This window comes from Lissotriton helveticus, chromosome 10, assembly GCF_964261635.1.
Source record: "Lissotriton helveticus chromosome 10, aLisHel1.1, whole genome shotgun sequence".
Lineage (NCBI taxonomy): Eukaryota > Metazoa > Chordata > Amphibia > Caudata > Salamandridae > Lissotriton > Lissotriton helveticus.
Genome location: NC_136071.1, coordinates 883,190,961 through 883,214,718, shown reverse-complemented (window position 1 = coordinate 883,214,718; position 23,758 = coordinate 883,190,961). Strand labels below are relative to the sequence as shown.

General features: G+C 41.8%; 1 protein-coding gene across 3 annotated transcripts in view; it reads left to right on the top strand.

Annotated features, from left to right (window-relative positions):
- The window catches only part of KIF15 (kinesin family member 15), a 927,215-nt gene that overhangs the window by 463,745 nt on the left and 439,712 nt on the right, over positions 1 to 23,758 (top strand). For all 3 annotated transcript variants that reach the window (XM_078663524.1, XM_078663523.1, XM_078663522.1), the window contains exons 22-24: positions 1,528 to 1,613; positions 14,154 to 14,232; positions 14,632 to 14,718. In XM_078663524.1, coding sequence (XP_078519650.1) covers positions 1,528 to 1,613; positions 14,154 to 14,232; positions 14,632 to 14,718 — 252 coding nt within the window. The remainder of the gene's footprint in view (positions 1 to 1,527; positions 1,614 to 14,153; positions 14,233 to 14,631; positions 14,719 to 23,758) is intronic.

Here is a 23,758-nt window from a genome sequence, read left to right as displayed (position 1 = left end):
CACTGCACGTTGTACAGGTACCCCGAAACGGTGTGTGCATCACACAAACTGTTTGAACTGTTTATTTTCAAGGACTGAGTTGGGAAGGGATGTAATGGTTAGCGGTCCTTTTGTCTCAGGACCGCCGCACGTCATCCGCAGGCCAGGCGTGGCCTGCAGGGTAAATAAAAGGAAGCGCCCGCTCGGGGGCGGTACTTTCGACAGTACGATACTGAATGGTGTGAATTACTTGCACCTGCATGCCCTGTGGGCCACCTCCTGTCCCCGCTGGGCACATCCTCCCAGTTCACCTTGTTTTAAGAGCAAGGCTGCCCTGCTCATAGAACAATTTGAAATTGCTCTAGCAACAAAGCCCAGAATCAGAAAAGCTATAAAAAGCGATGTTGCATAGGCTTGCCGTTCATGGTTTTCTGGTTGTGGGCTTAGTTTTGTCGGCAAGTTCAGCTTGTACTTTTAGCTAGCCATCCCTGCTCATATGCGTCCCTGGCTTAGCTGAGAGGACAGCAGAGGTGAATAAAACAAGGTAAGTAAAGTGATCATGATTGCAGTAGGGCAGGGTCAGTGAGTGTGGGTGGGGCTGCAGGCAGTTAAAATTAACAAAATATTCTGTATCTTGTTTTGGTGTTATAACTTACAGGTCCTAAAATGTACAATAAAGATTTGAAATAAATCATTTTCTAGAAATCTTTGGATAATGTGTGCTCTTTTCTCCCCATCCCCATAATTCTCCGCCCTAATCTGTCTCCTTGTTAATGCCACTGCTTCGGTGCGGTCCTCTGGCACATATCAGACTGTACGGTGTTGCCCAGAGTAAATGTTCGTGATTTTGCATGCTATAGACCCTTATTAGATATTTGCACAATGGTAAATTGTTCTGAGGTGGCTCTGTGCTTCTGGTGCTGAAATATTCACGAAAAGAAGCCAGTAAATAGGCACCAAACGTTACATCCGGCGCAGACCCCACAGGCTTTGAGCCATTTGATGCCACCTACCGGCCCGCACGGGTACTGCTCAAGATTTTCCAGATCCAGTCTGCCACCTAAGGTAAGGAATCTGCTGATAGATGATCTCTACCAGATAGTTACTGAAGCTCAGTAATTTGTTCATCCATGCCATGGTACTGTAAAAGAGCACACAAAAAATATAGGATCATAATCTGCATGAAGCTGGGCAATTGTAAATTCAAAGAATCTGTACAGACTGCAGTGTGTCAATGACTTCTGTTGCCCATGTGGGAATATACCTATTGATAGGAATATGATGAAGGTTTACAGTGAAGTATTAATTTTTCATAGATCGTCCAAATCATTAACTTTTTTTTCTTCAGTTTTTGTGTTCTCAACCTGCTTTTAGTGAGGTTTTAACTGTAACATGGACTCGGAGAATACATATATATGCATCCATGTCTATATCATAGGTTGTTTTTGTCAACTATCTTGATACATTGTGATTCCTTAACAATTTTTTGTGATTTTGCCTTCGTTTAATTAACATCCACATATGAGGTCATATTTACTTTTTCTTAAGAATCTTTTGGAACTTCTGGAAACTGAGAGAGAACTTAAACAGAAGCTGGCGTCTCAGCTACAAGAAGACAAGGAAAATACCTCAAAGTAAGTAATCTGCTCCTTATGAGACGAAATCTTAAGAATTTCCCCAAATAAGTATCAAGATTCGTGGAGGAAAGCTTTGAGAAGTGCTAATAGACTTCCTTTATGCATTTCCGTTGTTTCTTTACAGTTCCCTTTAAACAGCAAGTCTCATTAGTGTATGCAAATCGAATATGGATGATCTACTTTTCATTTAAGGGAGACCCAGCATTCCTTTGTCCCCTCCGTGCCTCTTCTGCTGGCATCTGCCCTAGTGCATCTTTGGAGCCCCTACTTCATCTCATCCAAGGACCCCTACCCTTGTCACCTCCCGTTACACATTCCTGATCTCGTTTCTCCCCCAGTTTGTTATCCCTTTTATTTCACTTTCTGTCCACTTCCCTGGTCTCCTCCTGTCCTTCACCTTTGTTTCTGTTGCTTGTCTCCCCCCCCTTACATTCATTTTCTCTTCCATTTACCAGCATCTTGCCCGTCGTGTACATGTTAACTGTAAGTGAGTAAAACTGAGCTTTTTGGTTTTCTGTGTTTGGTTTTTTTAAATATGAAAGTAGAAAATCTATCTACTTTGAGAACGCCTCAGTGCCTTTATTACTCCATTACTCCACAGCCGCTCCGAGAATCAAAATCAATATGTTTCAACTCTTGGGAAGGTCACAATGCCACTTCAGTGCTATTAGCCCCTATAGCAGAAGTTTTAATGGCTCTAACTTAGAAAGAGGCATGCGCTTTGCAAGAGGCACGCGCTTTGCAAGAGGCACGCACTTTGCTACTCCTAGCCTAATTACAAAGATCATCATTCCAAACATAAATGTTTGGTGCCCAATTACACAGTCAGAATGTCTAAGGTCAAGAGATGTGAATCTGTCCGTATTTACAAAATGTAAGCTTTTCAGAAAAATATTCAGATCCTCGAATGACAAATACCACTGTTATTTGTCATGGAGAGTAAAAATCTTACCAATAGCATAAGCATGGTGCTCCGAAGCGGTTTTCTGTGCCATTGTTCCAATACATAGCAACGCATGTAACATTTGAGCAACAACAAGCCATAGTCAAATTTGCTTCTGCCATTACGAGCAGACCAAATCCAGATGTATGCAAGTGAAGTTTGTGCTTTATGAGCAGACCTATTTCCATCAACGGTAGTCCACAAAGTCGCAGTCCATGCTGGCAGGGTCCTTTTAATCTGTGTGTGTGTGCGTCTGTGTGTCCCCACTTAAGCACAACATGCAGGCGCATCCCTGCAAAATGTATTTTAAAGGTTCTGGAGCCAGAAGAGACTGCCCCACCAGGTTATGTAACACTAAAATAATGTAATTTACAACAATGGTCTGTCGTGCTTTGGCGAAACAAACCTCTGTCCAGGTTTGAGAAACCCACCACCTTTAAAAATTAATAACAAACACTTGAAAAGACCTACAGTTACTGCTCATAACTCTGTGCACTCCTGCCAGCATAATTCAAAACGACACTATTACCAACATAGTCCATATACATAAATCACTTCATCCATTGAAATATCATACAATTCTATTATACCTTAAATGCTTTGCCATTTTCGTGTTGCTCATCCTGTAGTGCCCGTCTCTTCTCCATCTATAAATTCTTTAAAATCGTTCTCTCTCTCTCTCTCTCTCTCTCTCTCTCTCTCTCTCTCTCTTCTCTCTCTCTCTCTCTCTCTCTCTCTCTCTCTCTCTCTCTCTCTCTCTCTCTCTATATATATATATATATATATATATATATATATATATATATATATATATATATATATATATATATTACCTACTGGCGGTCGCCAGCAGGTATATATAGTTAGGATTTTTTCTCTATGGGATTTTTGAAAATTCTATGTCTAATAACTTTGGCGTTTGTGGACGGAATTGGCTGAAATTTTCAGGAAAATGGCACATTTTGTTTCTGAGCAGCCCTTGAAAATTTGGGGGGGGTTCGTCAAGGGGGGGCCGAGAAAAAATGGGGGTCCCAAAACGTGTTTTTAACATTGAGTTTTCCATAGGGCGGTTGGCCTCACTTTTAGCCCGAACGGCTGAATGGATTTGCACGAAACTTGGCAAAATTGTAGGGACTGGTAGCCCGATGTGCCTTTTGTAGGTCTCAATATATGTGCTCCAGTGGATTTTGAGAAATTAACGTTTAAAAAAAGATATATATCTGTAACAGCGGACCGGGCAGCGTCCCAGGACGCGTACTTTTCGCGCAACGGAGCTTTGTGAAGCGAAGCTGATTGGTTCTCTGGCGTCTGTCAACATTCCAAAAAGTCCGTAGCGGCCGCCATCTTGTCTCTCGGTAGGATCGAGAGACAAGAGGAGGCCAAAACAAAGGGGGAAATAACCATAAGGGGGCATAGTAGATCCTCGCTGACCCCCTAGGTTTGATGTGGAGGTTTTAAAAGGGCCCCGCGGGGCAAAAAAAAAAATAATAATAATAATCGAACGGCTGAATGGATTTGCACGAAACTTGGCAAAATATTAGGGACTGGTAGCCCGATGTGCCTTTGCTAGGTCTCAATATATGTGCTCCAGTGGATTTTGAGAAATTAACGTTCAAAAAAAGATATATATCTGTAACAGCGCTCCGCTTCGCGTAACGGAGGTTTGCGAAGCTGATTGGTCATTCTGTCAGTGGGCTATAGTTGGGCTACATCTGGCTGATATTTGGGCTACATTTGTTTTTTTGTGTGTCTGGCGGCCATCTTTGGGCTACATTGGGCTACATTGGGCTTCATTGGGCTACATTGGGCTACATTTGGGCTCCAACATATATATAGGCCAATGTAGCCCAATATATATTTTTCAAAGTTAATTTTCGTAAAAACCACTGGAGCATATATCTTGAGACATAGCAAAGGCACATCGGGCTACCAGTCCCTACAATTTTGTCAAGTTTCGTGGAAATCCATTCAGCCGTTCGAGCTAAAAGTGAGTCCAACCGCCCTATGGAAATGAAGGAAATGAATGGGTAATTTGTAATTAGCAAATAGCTAATCGCAAACTAGGAATGGTAAAGAATCGCTATTTATTCCTTAAAGTTCGCTATTTAGGAAATGCAAAAAACTTTGATGATACATATGGCGGTTCATCTCTAACAAGATAAGAAGCATAGGGATACATTTATGATGACTGGCGCATCACCAGGGATGTGTTAGTCATTCTGTGCCGCTGTTCCGTCACCTATGGTGTGCTGCATTTACAATGCGGCGCATCATGGGGCAAAAACAGCACAGATGCGTGATGTATCTGTGCCGTAAAGGTGGCGCATTGCTGGAGTTGTATCGCAAGTGTGATGAAGCTCCAGCAAGGGTCGGGGGTGCCCCTGTCGCAGGGTTTCTGTTCTCACACAGAACTGTGGACAGAGGATTGGAACCTCGGCGAATTAGGGTGTCCCAAAACTCACGTTAGTAATCAAAAACTCCTTAGCAAGCTAGGTACAGTGTCACATTGGATATAACAAACTCTCAATGTTTAGACAATCCAGAATATGAACTTATAGTACCTCAGGATACGTGGAACTCATGAACAGTCGGTCGTTATATATTTCTTAGAAACCAGAACATGGAGTTAAGAAGAACACATGTGTATTTGAAATGTTTATTTACTAATGCCGTCTTCTCAGGCGTAGTATCTTAGATAATACAAGTACACATATTATCAGTAGCAAAATTACCAGCATAGTTACTAGTACATAAAAAGCGAATGGTGATAGTATGTTAACATGCTGTAAATGAATAAGAGTTAGCAACACTTATAAGCAGCCGCGGGCCGTGGAGGGAGTTACGGTGAGGCAGGGAGGCGGGGAGGGGGAGAAGCAGGGTGGAGAATACAAGTACACATATTATCAGTAGCAAAATTACCAGCATAGTTACTAGTACATAAAAAGCGAATGGTGACAGTATGTTAACATGCTGTAAATGAATAGGAGTTAGCAACACTTATAAGCAGCCGCGGGCCGTGGAGGGAGTTACGGTGGGGCAGGGAGGCGGGGAGGGGGAGGGGCAGGGTAGAGAGGGCTCCACCCTGCTTCTCCCCCTCCCCGCCTCCCTGCCTCACCGTAACTCCCTCCACGGCCCGCGGCTGCTTATATCTCACCCTCCCTAATACACATATTATATTATTTGCTAAGAAGGTCTCTTTGTGTTGGTTTAGGGCGTGCCCATACTTTAGTGTCTTAGATTTGAAGGAATCACATCAGCATACACCAGCTCTCTCTTCATGTGAACCGCATCAACTGTTGTGTATGTGTGTTCGGCAAAGCAATATAAAACCCGCCTCATGCCCAGAATTGGCAGAAGTTGCACTTATGTTATGAGTATGAAGTCGTGGAGATCAGACCTCATAACAATTCTGTATCGTGTTGTTCTTGAAACTTTAGCACTCGCTGTACAGATATAGTTTAACAAGCAAAGCAGATAGTAGAGCAATAACATATTATTCTCATGTAAACCACGATGAACTACTAGGTGGAAAGCTAAAGCAACAACTAAGTGTCGTGTGCAGAAGTTGCAAAAAAGGAAAAATGGCGTTTAAACCGGTAATGAGCCCATGCTAACTTAACACGGTGTAAAGATATCCAGGACCTAGATGACACCTCCCCATGATCCGGAAACGAACTGAATAAGATAATAGAAGTGCCATCTCATGAGAGCAGATTGCAAGTTTATATGTGGACGGTCCGCAAGGTAAAGCATTAAAAACTAGGAAAATTTAATGCTAAAGAAAAATAAAACAGCCAAGTACTTTATCGAGTCTTAAGCCAATAGGCAAGGTAAATAATAAAAACTTGACAAATAAGTCAATGAATTGTCAATGAAATGCTAGTACTCAGCATATCAAACATGAAAAAGGTCTATGACATAACTGTGTATGCAAAATAAGCTGCAACAGCCTCCAATAGGAAGTCACAGTCTTCATCCGAAAACAGTTCAGCCATCCAATTTAAAAGCGGAAAAGAACATACGTGCTCTCCCAGCACCGGATCCTCTATCACCATCAGAGGACAGCTCGGTGGGTTTTCAAGAAAGCTCTGTTCCAAGAAAGACTGTGCTGCCGCCAATAAATTCCAGGGACCAATTAGTCCATGCATCAATGCCACAGCCATAATCCTTTCGCCAGGACAAACCAACTCGTGAGTAATTATAGGAGTCATCAGCTGATTAAAGTCGACGTCAGGAGAAACCGGTCCACAGAGACACAAATCAATGGCCCAATCGAAATCACAGGTCAGGCAGTGAAATACAGGCTGGACACAGGTGAAGTAGGAGAATCGAAAAGATAATCCATATGCCGTGCTTAATATCGCCAACGGCATTGTGCCATAATATTCTAGCATGCGATTGCGGAACAGTGTCAGCAGCTGCAGGGTGGGAGGTTGCATAGGAGGGACATCCATATTTAAAAATGTAAAAAAGCACAAGAGCGTCCGCTGGTAATGCAAGTAAAAATGCCAATCCACGAAGCAGAGTGGAGAAAATAGAATGAAAGAAAGCAGGGATGACTCCAAAGATTTTCTCAAATGAAGTCACGAGACCACTGGTAACAACTTTAAAAAAGTGCGCCAGGGTCTTTGTGGAGGATGCGTTAAAGATAGTCCGAACCATCTTGCTGAAATTGAAAGGCAAATCTGAATTGAAAAGGGTCTGCACCTCTGTACGGGTGTTCGCTATGTGAAGCACGAAAGTTTCACGGGCCGAACTCAAGGCCACCTCTCTCTGAGACAAAAGCGCTCTTATTCTTGCCATGCCGTTGAAATCTCTCCCAAGGTTGGTATTTGTGGCCAGATTGAAAACTCCCTATGTTCATGTGTGGGAGAAAATAGAACATTTCTGCAGCAAATAACCCGTTCACTTACTGTTACGATAAAAGGAATACTTTTAATTAACTCAGAACAATCTTCATTATTGAGCATCAAATAACTACCATTTTCCAACAACTTGAACGTGGGGATGATAGCAGGAACTGGCGTGCCTTGCAACACGCAAGCCATATTTGGTCGGTGTTTGTTGCATGAACCGTGTAACTGTATGTGCCTACACATTAGTGAATGATCTGGCGTCTCAGTGCATTCCTCTCCATTCAGATAAACTTCTTGATCATCTTTGAAACATCTGTATGTGTATGGAAGCGACCAGACCTCATGAAGAAAAGCACTACCTAAAGGTTCATAACGACCTATTGGTATATATTTCATACAATTTGAAAACTTATATAAAGCAAAAGGCAGCGTTATTAAACCGTGGATAAGGCACGTTGCCAAAAAACCCGCAATCCTCTGCTGATGATGTCACTGAGCATGTCATGAATGATGTAATATGTGACATCATCAGCAGTGGATTACGGGTAATAGTATCTCTAGTTTACTCCCCTATAGCTGTCTTTCTTTTAACATAAGTGTCTGTTTCCTTCCCTTATACTTACTGTTTTTGGTTCGCTTCCGGTTCGCGTACCGGCGAGCGAACTGGGAAGCGAACTAAGAGAAATAGAGGTTGGCACAGTTCCAAATATTGTACCAATTTTTTAATAACGGGGAGGTAGTTCTGAAAAGAACTTTTTTTTTATTGTTTTTGTTGTTTTAAATTTTTTTTATTATTTTTCGGAACATTTTTTTACTTTTTTTGAATTTTTCTGAACAGTTTTATATTTTTTTGGGTTTTTCTTGGAGGGGGCAATGAAAACGATTCATTGTAAAGGGCTCAACAGGAGCAACAAAACAAAAAAAAGTATTTATTATTTTGGGCGTTTCGTACAAACTTGCATATGATAGTCAATAGCTCTGTTGATCAGAGTGATGCTTCTTTCTCCGTAGCAAATGAATCCATCGCAAAATACGCAGGTGTGTTTTACTTCACCAAATCTCATTTGTATATTTGGCACCATCTCCCTGCCCTCTGGTCCCGTTACTTCCGGTACAACAGATCTTCTGGCCATAATAGGGAGATTATCTAGGTCGTTCCGAAACTGTGCAGCACTGTAGTTGTTAGGATGCCACCTAGTCATATGGCGATGCATTGTGTAGTTTCCGAAACTGTATTTTTTCTCGGTTCCTCTGGACAGTCTATCTTGACATATAAGGCAAGTTACGTATCTTGCATTTACTTTTTTCTGACCTTTGGGAATTTTAAAAAATTGCCAAATGAAGTTTTCTTTCCGGTGAGACGTCCTGGGTTCCTCAGGCAAAAACTGCCTCTCTTCCTGCTCTTCCTCGTCTTCCTCTTCTTCCTCTTCTTGCTGAATTATAACTTGAGCAGGTTGTCCACTCTTCCTTGGATGTGGTGGAGGTGGTGGGGAAGCACCAGCTGAAGCTACTAAAGAAGCCATTGCTCAGTGATCACAAAGGGTCTTTCTCTCACAATGATGAAAGTCAGAGTGAGGAAAGAAGGAGGGATTTTCATCATTTGGGAAAAACAAGAGTTCTCAACCAATCAAAAGTGTTCATTTTAGATTATATGACCTAGTCTTACATCATTAGGAAACCAAAAGTGAAATGAACCAATGAAAAGTGTTATTACCAAGTCACATGACTTGCTGTGTTTACGTTAAGCGCTTTGCAGGGCCTCCCGGTTTGCTTCCAGAAACCTGCGCTTTGCGACTCGCTTCGCGTACCAGTTCGCTAACGTAGCACGTCATATGACGTATCACGCGACAACGTGAAACGTCATGCGGACGGGAGGCGTCACGATGTTGTTTTCTAACGCGGCACTTGCGGTAAAGAAACGTTTACCGGCTCGCGGTCTATTTCGCGGCATCAAGGTCAGCTAACGGGAAGCTTCCCGATTCGCGAAGCGGGAACGAAGAAAAAAAAATATAAAAAAAAAAATTTATTAATAAACATATAAAATATATTTTTGGATTTAAAGAAGAATACATTTTACAGCTACAGATATTAGCTGTTAAAAAACCAATGAAATTCACTGAAAAAACCATAGGTTATAGACCATATATAGTTAGGAATTAGCATTTACAAAACCTTGAAAATTCACTGAAAAAACCATAGGTTATAGACCATATATAGTTAGGAATTAGCATTTAGAAAACCTTATTTTACTCACACAAAACCATTGAAATTCCATATATAGTTAGTTGCACTAACTATATATCGCGCACCCGCAATCCACTGCTGATGATGTCACATATTACATCATTCATGACATGGTCAGTGACATCACTGATGACATCTCAAATGACATCACTGATGACATCACTGATGACATCTCAAATGACATCACTGATGACATCATGACACACCAATACCAGTTACTACATACACACTCACTGATTCCTACGTCTACACACACATTCACTCATTCACCCATACAATAACTCATACATACAGTCACTTATTATTACAACACTATCATATGCACTCATACACCTATGCAGACAGTCACACACTGCCACTCATCCATGGAGTTACTCACACACCAAGTCAGTCCTGTAAAGAATCAATCACACTTCCATTTCTTCATTTATACAGTTAAACACAGAACACCATACTTCAGTGACATCACTGATGACATCACTAATGACATCTGAAATGACATCACTGATGACATCTCAAATGACATCACTGATGACATCATGACACACCAATACCAGTTACTACATACGCACTCACTGATTCGTACGTCTACACACACATTCACTCATTCACCCATACAATTACTCATACATACAGTCAGTTATTATTAGAACACTATCATATGCACTCGTACACCTAGTCAGTCCTGTGAAGAATCAATCACACTTCGATTTCCTCATCTATAGTTAAACACAGAACACCATACTTTTCACACATATACTAACACATACTTACTCTCTTATACAATCACTGATACAAGTACACATTGATATGCACAGTCACACACCTCCCAGCCAGCCACACACACACTCAGTCTTCCATACATCCAGTCATTCTTCAATATGTAAAACGTATTTAAACTTTACAAAAACACACAGACACTAGATGTCATCAGTGATGTCATTTGAGATGTCATCAGTGATGTCATCAGTGATGTCACTGACCATGTCATGAATGATGTAATATGTGACATCATCAGCAGTGGATTGCGGGTGCGCGATATATAGTTAGTGCAACTAACTATATATGGAATTTCAATGGTTTTGTGTGAGTAAAATAAGGTTTTCTAAATGCTAATTCCTAACTATATATGGTCTATAACCTATGGTTTTTTCAGTGAATTTTCAAGGTTTTGTAAATGCTAATTCCTAACTATATATGGTCTATAACCTATGGTTTTTTCAGTGAATATATATATATTTATATATTTGCACCAGTGTAGTTATTGTTGAGTCAGTTTCTGTAGGAAAAGTATTTTGTTTTCTTAACTTTGGTGCAGTTTAAATCTGCACAAAACATTTTTAAAAAGTTCGAGCACTTTGAGGCCTTCTTTTCAAGTTTCTATCAAGTGTCGGCCAAGAAAAAGGGAGAGTCTAAGTATTATTTCCCATTTTTATACCCAGAAGAAGTTTAGTTCTTCTATACAGGAAGTTGAACGGAATTTCACCAAATTAGGCACAAAGTTTGAACTTTACTCTTGTAAGTGCTTTAAAAAAAAATACGTTTGTTTTATTTCCGTTCAGTAGTTTTCAAGAAGTTAGCCTTTCAAGAGGGACTCCAATTGGGCATGAAGGTGTGCAATTTTAGAAAACAATACACTTTGACAGTTAAGGATCCGCAGATCCACTGACCTAAAATTGAAACAAAACTCCGATCCTATTTGCTGAGGGAGCTTTATCTCCGTTCAGCTATTTTTGCTACAAAGCAATATGAGTGCTTGCCACAACCTTGAAAGAAAATGTTGCAGTAGGCATTACTAAACTCGAGAACTTAGTCCCGAAAAAAAATGAAAACACATATAAGGGGCAGGTTGAGAACATCTTGATACCCAGGCTCTGAAAGGTGACCCCCACCTGCATTAAAATAAAATAAAAAATAGATTTCTTGCCGGATCCTCAAAGAAACTTTAAATCCCAGCGAAGCCCTCACTTGTGGATTTGAGGATCTGCATAAGAATCCTCCAATGTGTAACCAGCCAAGGAATCTTGATCAGGTCTGCAGTACAGAGGCACGGCATCTTGCCCTGGATCCATGCATCTCATTTGGATCTACGACACTGCGACCACCTGCCATTGCACAGGACATGCCAACAGAGCAACTTGCACTGCAAATGGAATGTTTATGCTATGACCATATTTATAGAAACAAGTAACACCTAAATTAAGTAATTAAAGTGCACCTCCTCAAATGATAATGTAACATGCATTACATTTTCTTTTAAAGTACATTATAATCTAACCAGTTAAGGATTCTACAGTACTAGTTGTCTGCCAAGGTGGTAGGATAATCTCGAAGATTTACAACAATTTATTTTGTCTGTCAAACCCTCAGCTCAATGCTGGGCAGCTGTGGCACTGATCAGCAACGTTTACACAGAGGAACAAGTGGTACGCATTTAAATCACACCAAAACAATTGAAGAAATTGACACAACACTCAAGAATCTTGCAACAATTTATAAAAAATACTGTATTTTTACAAGATTTTTGACACTAGAACAAAACAGATCTACCAGAGGGTTCCGGAGATACAGGTTTTACAAGCATTAATACATCAATGCAATTTCAAGCGAACAAGCATTGGGAAAGTCAACAATTTGGATAAGCGCTGCTCCAAATAAAGGTAAAGCTTTCAGCACCCGCTGTTCCAGTAAAAAGTGAAGCTCTCAGCGCGCTGGTCACAAGGAGTCAAAACGCACACTGCTCTCTTGTCGAAAGTGGGGAGCACTTCGCACACTCTAATCTGAGAATCCGAGAGCAACAACCAGCGCTTATCACACCCTGGTATTGAAGAGACAAGGAGCAGTAAACAACCCTTACCAGGTGCTGGGCTCCTTGGAGAACACTTGGGGGCACACAGGGAGTGGCAAGCAGGCAGGCCAGCACATAAAGATCCTTAACAGACTGGCAGTCCCTTCAGCAGTCCATCAGGCAGCGGGCCCGCACAACACAGTTGGTAGTTCTAATGGCTATACGTCCTGGCAGCACAACAATCCTCTAATGTGCAGAAAGTAGAGCCAGCAGCATCTGGTTACATATCCCACGCAGTGTCTAAAATCATGGGATCAGAGCCCCTGTACTTATCCTCAAAAATTTATTTGTTCAATGGGTGACTTCAAAAGGAACCCTTTCAAGTACACAACCATCCCTTTCAACCCAGCCCGGCTCCAGGCATCAGAAGGGGGTAAATCCGCCCTTTGTGTGATTACAGGAGACAACCTAGACAAATGTAAAGTGTGAATGATGTTTCCCAGCCCAGGAAGACCATCAGTATGTAGATGAATGAAGATGTAATCCCCGTCACACACAGCCTTTCGTGCGTTGTGGTTGTTTGGAAAGCATGCATCAGGTGTAGCTGTCACCCAGGTCAGAAGTCGATTGGAGTGAGGCTGAAAAGCACAAAGCCATAAGTACAGAGAAATGTCCACTTTCTAACAATGGAATTTCCAAAATAATAATGTAAACTCCAACTGCACCAGTAAGCAGGATTTAGCACTACTATTTAAAACATACCAAACATGGCAGCGCTGCTCTTTTTAGATCAGTAATTACCACTTAAGAATGTATAAGGGAATTCCCAATGCTAGCCTATGAGAGGAGTAGGCCTCGCATCCCATCAGTGATAAACAACATAGGCTGTTTGTCACTACCAGGACATTCCATACAATAAAAGCCCATGTTCTACCTTTTGCTTTCACTGCACCCTGCCCGCAGGGCTCACTAGGTCCTACCTTAGAGGTGACCTATGTGTAGTAAAAGGGAAGTTTTAAGGCTTGGCAAGTAGTTTCAAATGCCAAGTCAAAGTGCCAGTAAACTGTGCACTTGGGCCCTGCAATGGCAGGCCTGAGACTGGATTGACAGCTACGTCCTTTGGCGGCAACAGTAGTGCATGCCCACTAGTAGCATTTATTGTTTAGGCCCTCGGAATATAGTATTCCACTTTTCATGGGGCTTACAATTGAGTCAAATATGCTGAACAGGTGTAAACTAATCATACCATGTTTAGAGGAGAGAGCACATGCATGTTAGCACTGATTCGCAATGGTAAAGCGTCCAGAGTCCTAAAGCAAATAAAAAGGTCCAAAAAATACGGAAGGTATAAAGTTTGGGGATAACCCTGCAATAAAGGGCCAGGTCCAACAAAGGTTGTCCTTAAAACAGCTGTGTAGTTTTGTTTTAGTGTACTTCTTTAATGGTGTTGAGTCTCCAGTTGCTGGAAATCAATACCATGTTAGTTGCTTGGAGGGTATTAGAGATTCTTATTCCTTTTTTCCAAATCGTTTTCATTTTCCTCTGATTATTCTCATAGTGCTGGAATTATTATCTGTAAACTTTATCAAGAACTGTATTCCACGCTACAACCACCAATAACTACTTCCTTCCTACTTTGAAGTTTATGAGGTTCAGACCATTTTTGATGTTGAAGATTGATCTTTTGAACCTCTCCTTTTCTCTAGGGAGCTCATAAAAGTCCTGGAGGAAAATGTAAATCTGAAAAAAGAGACTTCTGAACTGAGGACAAGGTGTGATCAGCAGGTAACATGCAATAGTATTTACAATGGAATGTTGACCTCAGTAATTGCTGCATAAAACAAACCGTATTTGTGATGGGCAGGCACCCATTGCTTTTGAGTTTCTTTCTTAAGTAATAGAACATTTTGACAACTTCTTCGTTCACCATGCCATTTGAATTCCCACTAACAGATTGCATAACAAACCCTTTGCCTGACCACAGATGGCCACAAGTAATTACATTAAAATGCTATAAAGCTAAAAAGGCATTTAGTTAATTGTTTATACAAGTTTTAACTTTTGAGCTTGTTCACATCTTATATAAATTAGCTTTTAATTCTTTATTTAGCTTGAGCACAGATAAACAAGGCAAGTTAAAGAGGTTGTTTTTTCAATTTCTATTTTGATAGTTTTCTTTTGTAGTTTTTGCAGTTGCAGAAACTGGAACAAAATTTGGCTTCTACCAAAGCAGTTATTGTGGACCTTGAGAAGACTAACGCTGAGGATAAGGTAGTGTAATGTATTTAATTTTGTCATTCATAGTCATTAAAATATTTTGTTTGCAAATACAGTATAGTGCACTCCTAAACCTGTCAAAATATGCTGTTTTCTGCCCATCTTAAAACACTGCTCTCCCTTCTTTCTTTTACAATGTTCTTCCCCACACAAGGCCATGCCCTATTACCCTTTTCTCTGCTCCCTTTGTAGCAATCACCTGATGCGATGCATCCCTGTACTATGGGTATGTAGGTATTTTTTCTCTCAAAATGCCCTCTGGGATTACATTGTGGTACAGTGGTTGTTGTTTTTCTTTCCCCTTATCAACATGTCCATCTATAACATAACTCGGCGAAACACAAGGTGCTATTTACTCTGCCATTAGCCCTAAATGCACTGTTTGCTCTGCCTGAGCCCAAGTATTGTGAAAGTGCATGTTTTTGATAGATACTTCTAACTGCAGATTCCTCACCTTGTAGATGTCCTCGGGTGTCAGATTGGCTCCATAAACTTTAATAGCAATTCCCTCACATTTTAGCGGGTGGGGTCGTGCTGCTACCCGTTGCGTCCACTATAAGACTGCCATTTCCACGCTCTAATGTCAGTTCCATTCTTTACGCACCTTTTGTCTCAGATCTGCAGCTAACAATTTTCTCTTGACTGAACTTTCCCTCAGGAAAACTTGTTTTTCCCCTCACAATTCTTAGTGTGCACATATGGGCCCCACAACTATATGGTTTAAACCATGTTGTGATTGTCAACGACAGATATCGGTGACGATCACACACCAACTGGGCCTGTAGTTTGTTGGCACCACTCATAAAACAAAGTCTCCCTCGTGTTGCAGTAAAATAAACTGTAAGGCCATTCAAGATCGTATTGGCAAGTTCGCTGTCCTCAAACTCTGGAACAGGTCGCAGAAGTGATTGTGGGGTCTGGGTTTCTTTTCCACCCTATGATAGTCCCCCACTGGTCACATCACCCACCAAAATACAAAAAGACCGGGGTAGTCGGAGAGAGAAGTTTATTTTGCTCAGAGCTTGCATCGTGTGGCCAGCCTGTTAGAGACCACGGCAGAGTGAGCCCCTGACAGCTGTGAAAACATGGTATATATAGTTTACAGTGTAAAAATGCATGGGCACATTTCCAACTGGTTAAACCTGTTACATGAGTCCTTGAGCACAGTCTAGAAGAAAAGAATGTGCAGACATCATCATATCTATGTGAGGAAAGTACAGAATTGGCATGACCTAGTCCTTGAAACATTGTGTCAAGTGATTACAAAACAGCAACTTAGCTTTTTATAGAATTACAACTTGTAGGTTGATAGTGCAAAGGAAATGGCGTCAAGTAATACAAAGTACATGACGCTTATGCTAAGGCAGCAACATTGCAGCAATGCAAACAAACTTTAAACAGAATTTTGAATTCCCACAGATCCTCCTTTTGAGCATTGCTCAAGGCTGCGAACAAGTAGAAGCAGAACAAGAGACAATCATTATAGGAGAAGCTACGCTGTAGATGATAGGGAAGAGGTTCTGAGAGATGACCCTGAAAATATGACGGCCAGTCAGTTAAAACACTTTCATCATTCATCATCAAACCAATTACCTCATCTTGTTACATTAACATCTTATTGGTATCTTTGATAGAAATTTGGGGCGGGTGACAAGCGGAAAAACATAAGGAGCAGCACATAGGCAAACATTGTATACATAAACAGCAGGCTAATATTAAACCGCCTATACCTGCAGCAATTAAGAGCAATTTCCAACCCCATGTTGACAGAATGTCCCAGAACAAACCCAACCATGTCCAGGCACCCTGGTCTTTGAGAATCTCATCTGAAATACGGTGTGTGCTTTGTATGGCAGCACAAACATTTGGAGCATTGTCAGGTATATATACACACAACAGGAGCTTCCAATGACCCTACATACTCCACCCCGATCTGCAAGTGTAATGTCTAAAACCATTCTGTTCTGAAGGGTCATAAGACAGTCTGCCTGCATTTCTACTGTGATGTTTGCTAAGACCTCTGTTGTCTTATTAATCACTGCGTCTACCACCCTTGTTAACTGGCGGACCTGGACACTATCTATCTTTAGCCCCCAGAGTTGTACCAAACCCTTCATTGCATCAAGAACTGCTGGAGGGTGGTAGCTGTCTGATCAACTTCTTTCTGTTGTACTACTCTTTTATACCTGGAAAAGTTCACTCCTCTCTTCTGTAACAAATGCTTTTTATGATAATTAGGGGGCGCAATTTAAGTTGTTGGAAGGAGGAATGCTATGTAGCAAACACCTGACCAAGCTTTAGGAAGCCACACAGCAGCTTTATCCCCTCATACAAAGTAGTAATTGGGTGAAGAGAGGAAGGGTGGAGTTGAAGTGGTGTAAAGCGGTATGGTCTGCTTACATTTAGTAGTCCCCACATATGTTTTTCCCTTTCCTGCCACACAAAGAGGAGCTTGAAGTGACAATACATTTAGCGGGATCACCCGATCCTTTGGTATGTTTCTTTTCTTAAATACAGTCAACTTATGCATCATGTTGTATATGTAAAATTCCTGTTTCTGTAAGATGGTCCCATTTAATATTGTGCCATTCCAACAAAGGGTTGCATTGAGGCTAGCAGTGGTACTATTGGAGGGGTGGACTGAAGTGGGATCGAAAAGGTGAAGAAATGGGCATATCAAATAAATAGCGCTTTTGTTCCCCTTAGAATAGGCTGCAATGTTATTAGTGACATAGAAGTCCCAAAACATTTCCCACCATCCGGTAGAAGATCCATGCTGAGAGAATGGATAAGGGATGAAGGGAACACCATGCTGTGCTGAATGGGGAAGCTATTGACACACCCAACAGTCAGTAATGTTAGACCCTAGTGACTTTGATGCAAAGTCTGAATGAACATATTATTCCCATAATAGACTCTATGGGCAGCTTTATGAGGCGGAAGAGTGAAGTGACAGTGCTCCTTTGGGGTAGGCTGCACGAGAGTATGTGCAGGAAACTTTCCTTGTATAAACCAGGAAACACTGAAAATCACTGACCACATTTGGCAATATGAAGACAAGGGTACTTTTTCTTTCTCTGACCACATCCATCTTGGAGGGGCAGGTACTAGCACCTGAGCTTCAGCATTCTGGGCCCTACCAAATGGGTGGAGTTCCATTGTTCATGGGATTACTCTTTCTTTCACAGCGTCCTTTTCCTTTTTTTATTCTTCTAACCGTGCTGAACCAGTTAGTTCATTAAAGTTGCAGCTTTTGAGTACCCGTGGTGGAGTCTGCTCAGTCCTCGGCTCTTTTAAATCCCTCATAGATACAGTTGGTGTACTCCAGGCAAAATACATTCCCTAACTATTGTTAAAAGCCCTTGTATTTTTCAGGACCTCAAGTTATAGTGTGAGGTACCTGGAACTGTTTGATCTGGAAATAGCAATAATATGTTGTGGATGTTCAAAGAGCCGTGATTTTGAATTTCAGCCTGTTCCCTGTATTCCACCTCCTTTGTTGTTATTCCATCACTGAAAGGGACATAGTCTTGTACATACTCACACTTAACGTCAGCTATTCACTCCTTTACCCCCTGATCGTAGGGCAATGGCAAGGGAACTCTCTTACAGTGGGAGACGTGAATCCAATTTTTCTTTCCCTCCACCTTAACAGCTGTCTGTGTTGCAAGAAGGACCTGGAAGGGCCCTTTCCATCTGGGCTAGAGGTTGCTTTTCCACTGCAAATTCTTTGTAGGGATCTAGTCACCGGGTTTGATGCAGTATCCCGGACCCTCAGGTGGTTTTGGAAGACTGGCCCTGACCTGTTTGTGGAGCAAAGACAAAGTTTTGGTCAATTGTTCACAATAATCAACAAGCAATGGATACGCCAATTTAGACATTTTCTTTGGTCTTGGAACACCCCAGCCATTAGCTGGGCGGCCCATTACCACCTCATAAGGTGTGTGTGGGGTGGTATGAATTGACAACAACGCTAGGGGTCAGGCATCTGGCTATTTCAATCCAGTACTGGCACAAATCTTTGCTTACTTATTCTTCAGTGTTTCATTGTACCTTTCAACAAGCCCTGCTGACTGGGGTTTATTGGCTGCATGACATTTCTGTTTGATGCCCAGACCAGTGCACACTATCTCCATTACTTCAGATGCAAAAGGACTTCCATTGTCACTTCAAACCAAATGGGGTATCCCATATCTTGGGAAATACTCTTTCAATAACATTTTGGCTGTGGTGTGTGTTGTGTTATTTTTAGTCCGATAAGCTTCAATCCATTTACTAAATTTACATACTACAACAAGGACATACGTCAAAATGTTACATCTTTCCATCTCTATGTAATTCATCTGTAGGACTTCAAAGGGAATGGAGGGGGGTGCGATGTGACCTGCTGGGGCAGGGGTGCCCCTCCCAATATTGAGCTGGGTACAAAGCAAACATCTTCACACTAGGGACGTAGCTGCCTTAGTAATGTTGTCATTTCTCCATACATGTTCTAATGCATTTCGTATACCTTGGGCGCTAATGTGAGCGGGACCATTCACCATTGTCATTACAACAGGAACATTAGCATTTGGAAGCAATCATCTATTCAATAGATCTACCCAAGAACCTTCATCATCTACTCGCCCGATTTGCTTCCACAATTCCTTTTCCTCCTGGGTAACTTCTGTCTGCATATCTCTTACTGCATCTAGTGTGTCTTCACAAGCTCCAGCCTCTGGCACCCACCTGGCATTATCAGCCATGTACATTTGGCCACCATGATCTCTAGCTGTGTGTTTGGCAAATATCATCTACTACTTTCTTGTGTGCGCTACATTTAACAATGGCTATTTTCACAGGCAGAGTAACTACATCTAACAATTCTAATACTAAGTTGCCATGTTGAATCTTCGAACCATGAGATGTTAAAAATCCTCTATCTGCCCAAGTCTTCCAAAATTGTGAGCCACTCCACACATCGTGAATCTGTGTAAACATTAACCCGATGTCCTTCACTCAATTGGCAGGCCCTAGTCAAGGCAATGAGTTCCTCAGGCTGTGTAGAATTAGAGGTTATCTTTTTAATCTCTACTACTTCCTCCAGGGTGGTAATTGCATAGGCAGCCGTCTTGGAACCATCCAGAAATTCAAAACATGAACCGTCTACAAACAGTTTTCCTTTTGGGTCAGATAGGGGAATATCCGTCAAGTCTACCCGTCCCTTCGCTTCTTCCTCTGTTCTAAACAAACAGTCATGCTCCACACTGTCCACCTCATCCAAGGGGATGGGTAGTAATGTAGCAGGGTTCATTACATTACATCTTTTCAGGACACTATTGAGACTCAAGAGTACATTCATAGCCCGTTAATCGTGCAGCAGTAAGGTTTTGTGTTTGCGTTTTATTCAGGAGTACATCCACTGTATGCGGGACCATCTACAATGATTATTGCAAACGCAAAACAAGAAATAAAAAGAAGGGCAATTGTCAACCTGTTTCTTTTCTTGTTTTCGGTCTCAATGTACCTGAAGTGTTGGTTTGGAACACTTCCTTCGAGTCTATGGAAGGCTTCGAGGGGGCTCACGCTCCATTCCTCGTTGCTTCGCGTTACGCTGTAGCAGCCTTCTTGGACCCGGAAGTGTCTTCCCTTCTTTTTATTTCTTGTTTTGCGTTTGCAATAATCATTGGAGACCCACACCACTCTCACTTATTTTTAGATTGGTCCTGAAGAAAGCCCGTAAGTCCGAATTCCGGCAATAGGGCTGAAACATGTCGGCCATTTTTGATCTCACTAAATGCTAGTGCGCTCTGAATTCCTAAATTTTCGATAGAACGCACACCTAAAGCATTCCCCAATCAGGGGCTACCCGAATCCAGATCAAATAAAGTTCTAAATCTGGCTGTACGGGTATTTTTAATTCACACTTTGTCCACATCACTGGGTCACTACTGTTTTTAAACCATGGGTAAGATCATCCTGGTGAAGGCTGCATATCTAAAACGAACCCTATGATTATGCACACACGTGTCATATAGCGGAGAACAAAGATATACCGCTATCCAGAATACCCAACACGTGCATGTTTTTTTTTTACTGGAGACACAATACCCGAGTCTTGCATACCTTGGTTTATGCAGGACAAGTGATCCTTTCCTATTGATTAGTTGTAATACAATCTTGTTCACTGCTTGCATATCAACCATTAATCTATAGTTATCAGGTGCATCATTGGAGCTATTTTTTACTACAGGGAGGATAGGACTATTACAAGGACTTCCTGTTATTTTAGTGACAATACCAAAGTGCATGAGGTATGATACTACCTGTTTAAGGCCCTCTTCTACTTCCTTTGATATTTTGTACAGTGGAATACGAGGTAACCTAGCATTAGGTTTAACTAGAATGCGGATGGGGTCAATGTTCATGTGTCCTACGTCATAGTCGCCCATAGCCCAAAGTGAATTATCCAGGGCTGCAAGTTCAGGAGGCAAGTCGGCCATTGTTGTTTCTCCATTGTAATATATACACCATCAGGTGATCAATATATGGTGGCATGTAATCTTTTCAACAAATCTAGTTCTAGCAAATTCTCCTCACAGCCAGATGTGAGCACGAAAGGAGTGTTGACAGAAATAGGACCAATAGTAATATCCATGGGTTTAGAGACAGGTCTCATTACAGGGACTCCAGAGAATCCTACTGAAATAATCTGGTACCCGGAAAGAGGAGCCCTGGCAACTGCGTCCTGTTTAACAGAAGTGCGTGCAGCACCTATATCAACAAGGAACTGCCGTTCCTTTCCATCCAGGTGTACCCCCACATATAGACCTTTCTGATCCACTGGGATAGTGACTGTAGTCCCCTCAGTCAGTGGCAGTCTCAGTAACCATAATCCTACTTTTGTAATATTGACGTTGCTGACCTTTATTGAAAATATTTGCTTGGGATCCTGTCCTTTGTCCCTGTCCATTATTTTGAAAACCCCCTTGTACTCTTCCATTGTGTTCCAACCTATGATTTCCTTCACCTAAGAGGGGGCATACTACGCGCCAGTGGCCATCCTTTTTGCAGTAGGCACACTGGTTAGGGGATAAAGATGCTCTGTTTCCTTGTCTAATCTGTACCTGACCTCTACCTCTACCCCTACCTCTGCCCTGGGGAGCACCCAGTCTTGTGGACTGGTAGACTTGCTGAACTAATGCCTTTGTTTTTAAATCCTTCAGTATCTTACTTTCCTTTACCTCTTCATCTTTCCTCCACTTTTCATAATATTGGACCATTAGTAATATTTCCCCAGGCTTTTTAGACTGCCAAGCACTTTCGCTTTTTATCACTTTTGTTCGAATACCTTCATCTAAATTACTGACAAATCTATCAGTAAAGAGTCGCTGACCTGCCTCAGTGGACATATCTTGGCCACTGAAGTCGCTAAAAATAGTCTCAAAACGAGTAAAGAAATCCGATATTTCATCTTTTTTCTGCACACAAGTAGCAAGTTTGTCCCCATGTATTGAATGGGGAGGAATTTGCTGTTGCAACTTAGTTATTATCTTAGCAGGCAAGGCTTGAATCAACTCATGAGGAGCATCACCAGGTTTGGGGTCACAATCATGTCCTTCAAGCACACCCCAATCAGCGCCAAAATGTTGAGCGTCATTAATCGGCCTAATTCTGTTCCACATATTGTGAGGCGACATGATGGAAAAGAAATTGTCCACATCAGCCAATGTCTAAGTGTGACAGATGTGGTCCATTTCAATTCTTTAAAAAAATCCAGTAGGATTTTTCCTAGGATCAGGGAAATGTATTTTAATGGCACAGAGTTAATCTTTCTCCCAAGGGGAGTAAACAAACTGTCTCCTGCTGTGTGTTGTTTCCTCACCTGTAGATTTGCGTATGGCAGGTATGGTGCTATCTCCCTCATGGGAAATGCAGAGTCCTGTTTGTCTGTATGGGGTAGAGGGCAAGCATTTTAGCCACACCAAGTTTTCTCAGCATCATTATTATAGGGCTACCAATATTATGGGAAGGGCGCTTTCGAGAAGGGGTGATAGGGGCCATCTGTCTACTTTCTCTAATTACATAGTGTATTTAACTACTATCTTTGACTATCCGTGATGAATGTAGGGAAATCTCAGGAGTTATCATTTTGGCACTGTAGTCGCACCTCAACTTGTTCACCCATAGCGGTATTATCTCATGAGAAGTCTGATACAACCGCTCTAGTGTTCCCAAAAGAAATTCCAAAGTCATATTTTGCACATACTGGTCAAATTGCCCAATTGTTTCCTGCATTTCAGGAAAGGATACTACATCATCCTTCATCCAATTTTCACACATTGTTCTCACTACATCTCTTTCTGGTCACCCTTTAGACGCAAGACGCTGTTCAGTCTCTGTGATACTGGTGTCTGAGACAGGGGGAAGCCCAATAGGAGGGGATGTTGACATTCGCTGTAATGGGGGCATAGGGTGGTGGTGGAGCAGTTGATCTATCAAGCAAACATTCCAAAACCTCATCCTCCTTAGACTGTAACTTTGATTTTTTTAAGGTTTTGGGCGGGATAACATTTATTTTCATAGTAGTTTCTCTATCTTGTTCACCCAAACCTGCCATGGTCTTTGTAAGATCTAATTCTTTAGCTTTGTCAGTAACACTATATTTTGTTTTGTCTTATCTGAAAGAAACAGGTTAGTATTAGATTCCTTACCTTAGAATGTACCCAGGCGTCAGACTGGATCTGGAAAATTTTGGGTAGCAGTACCCCTGCCCGTCGGTAGGCGTCGTCTGCGGCTCCGCGTCCGTCGTCTGCGTCGTTGACGCCGGGATGACGTCGCCGGAGTACTTGGACGCCGCCCTCGCGCGCTGACGTCAGTTCTTCTTTTTTCCGCGCCAGCAAGCGCAGGTCCGGAGAAAGTGGTACCCTCTAGTCACTTTTTGACTAAGCTTTTTTGATCCTTTTTGGATCCGTTTCGGTGCCGGTAGGGATGCCCGGGTTCAAGCCCTGTGCCGACTGATGTCGGTTACCGACCCCCACCGCCGGTTCCTACA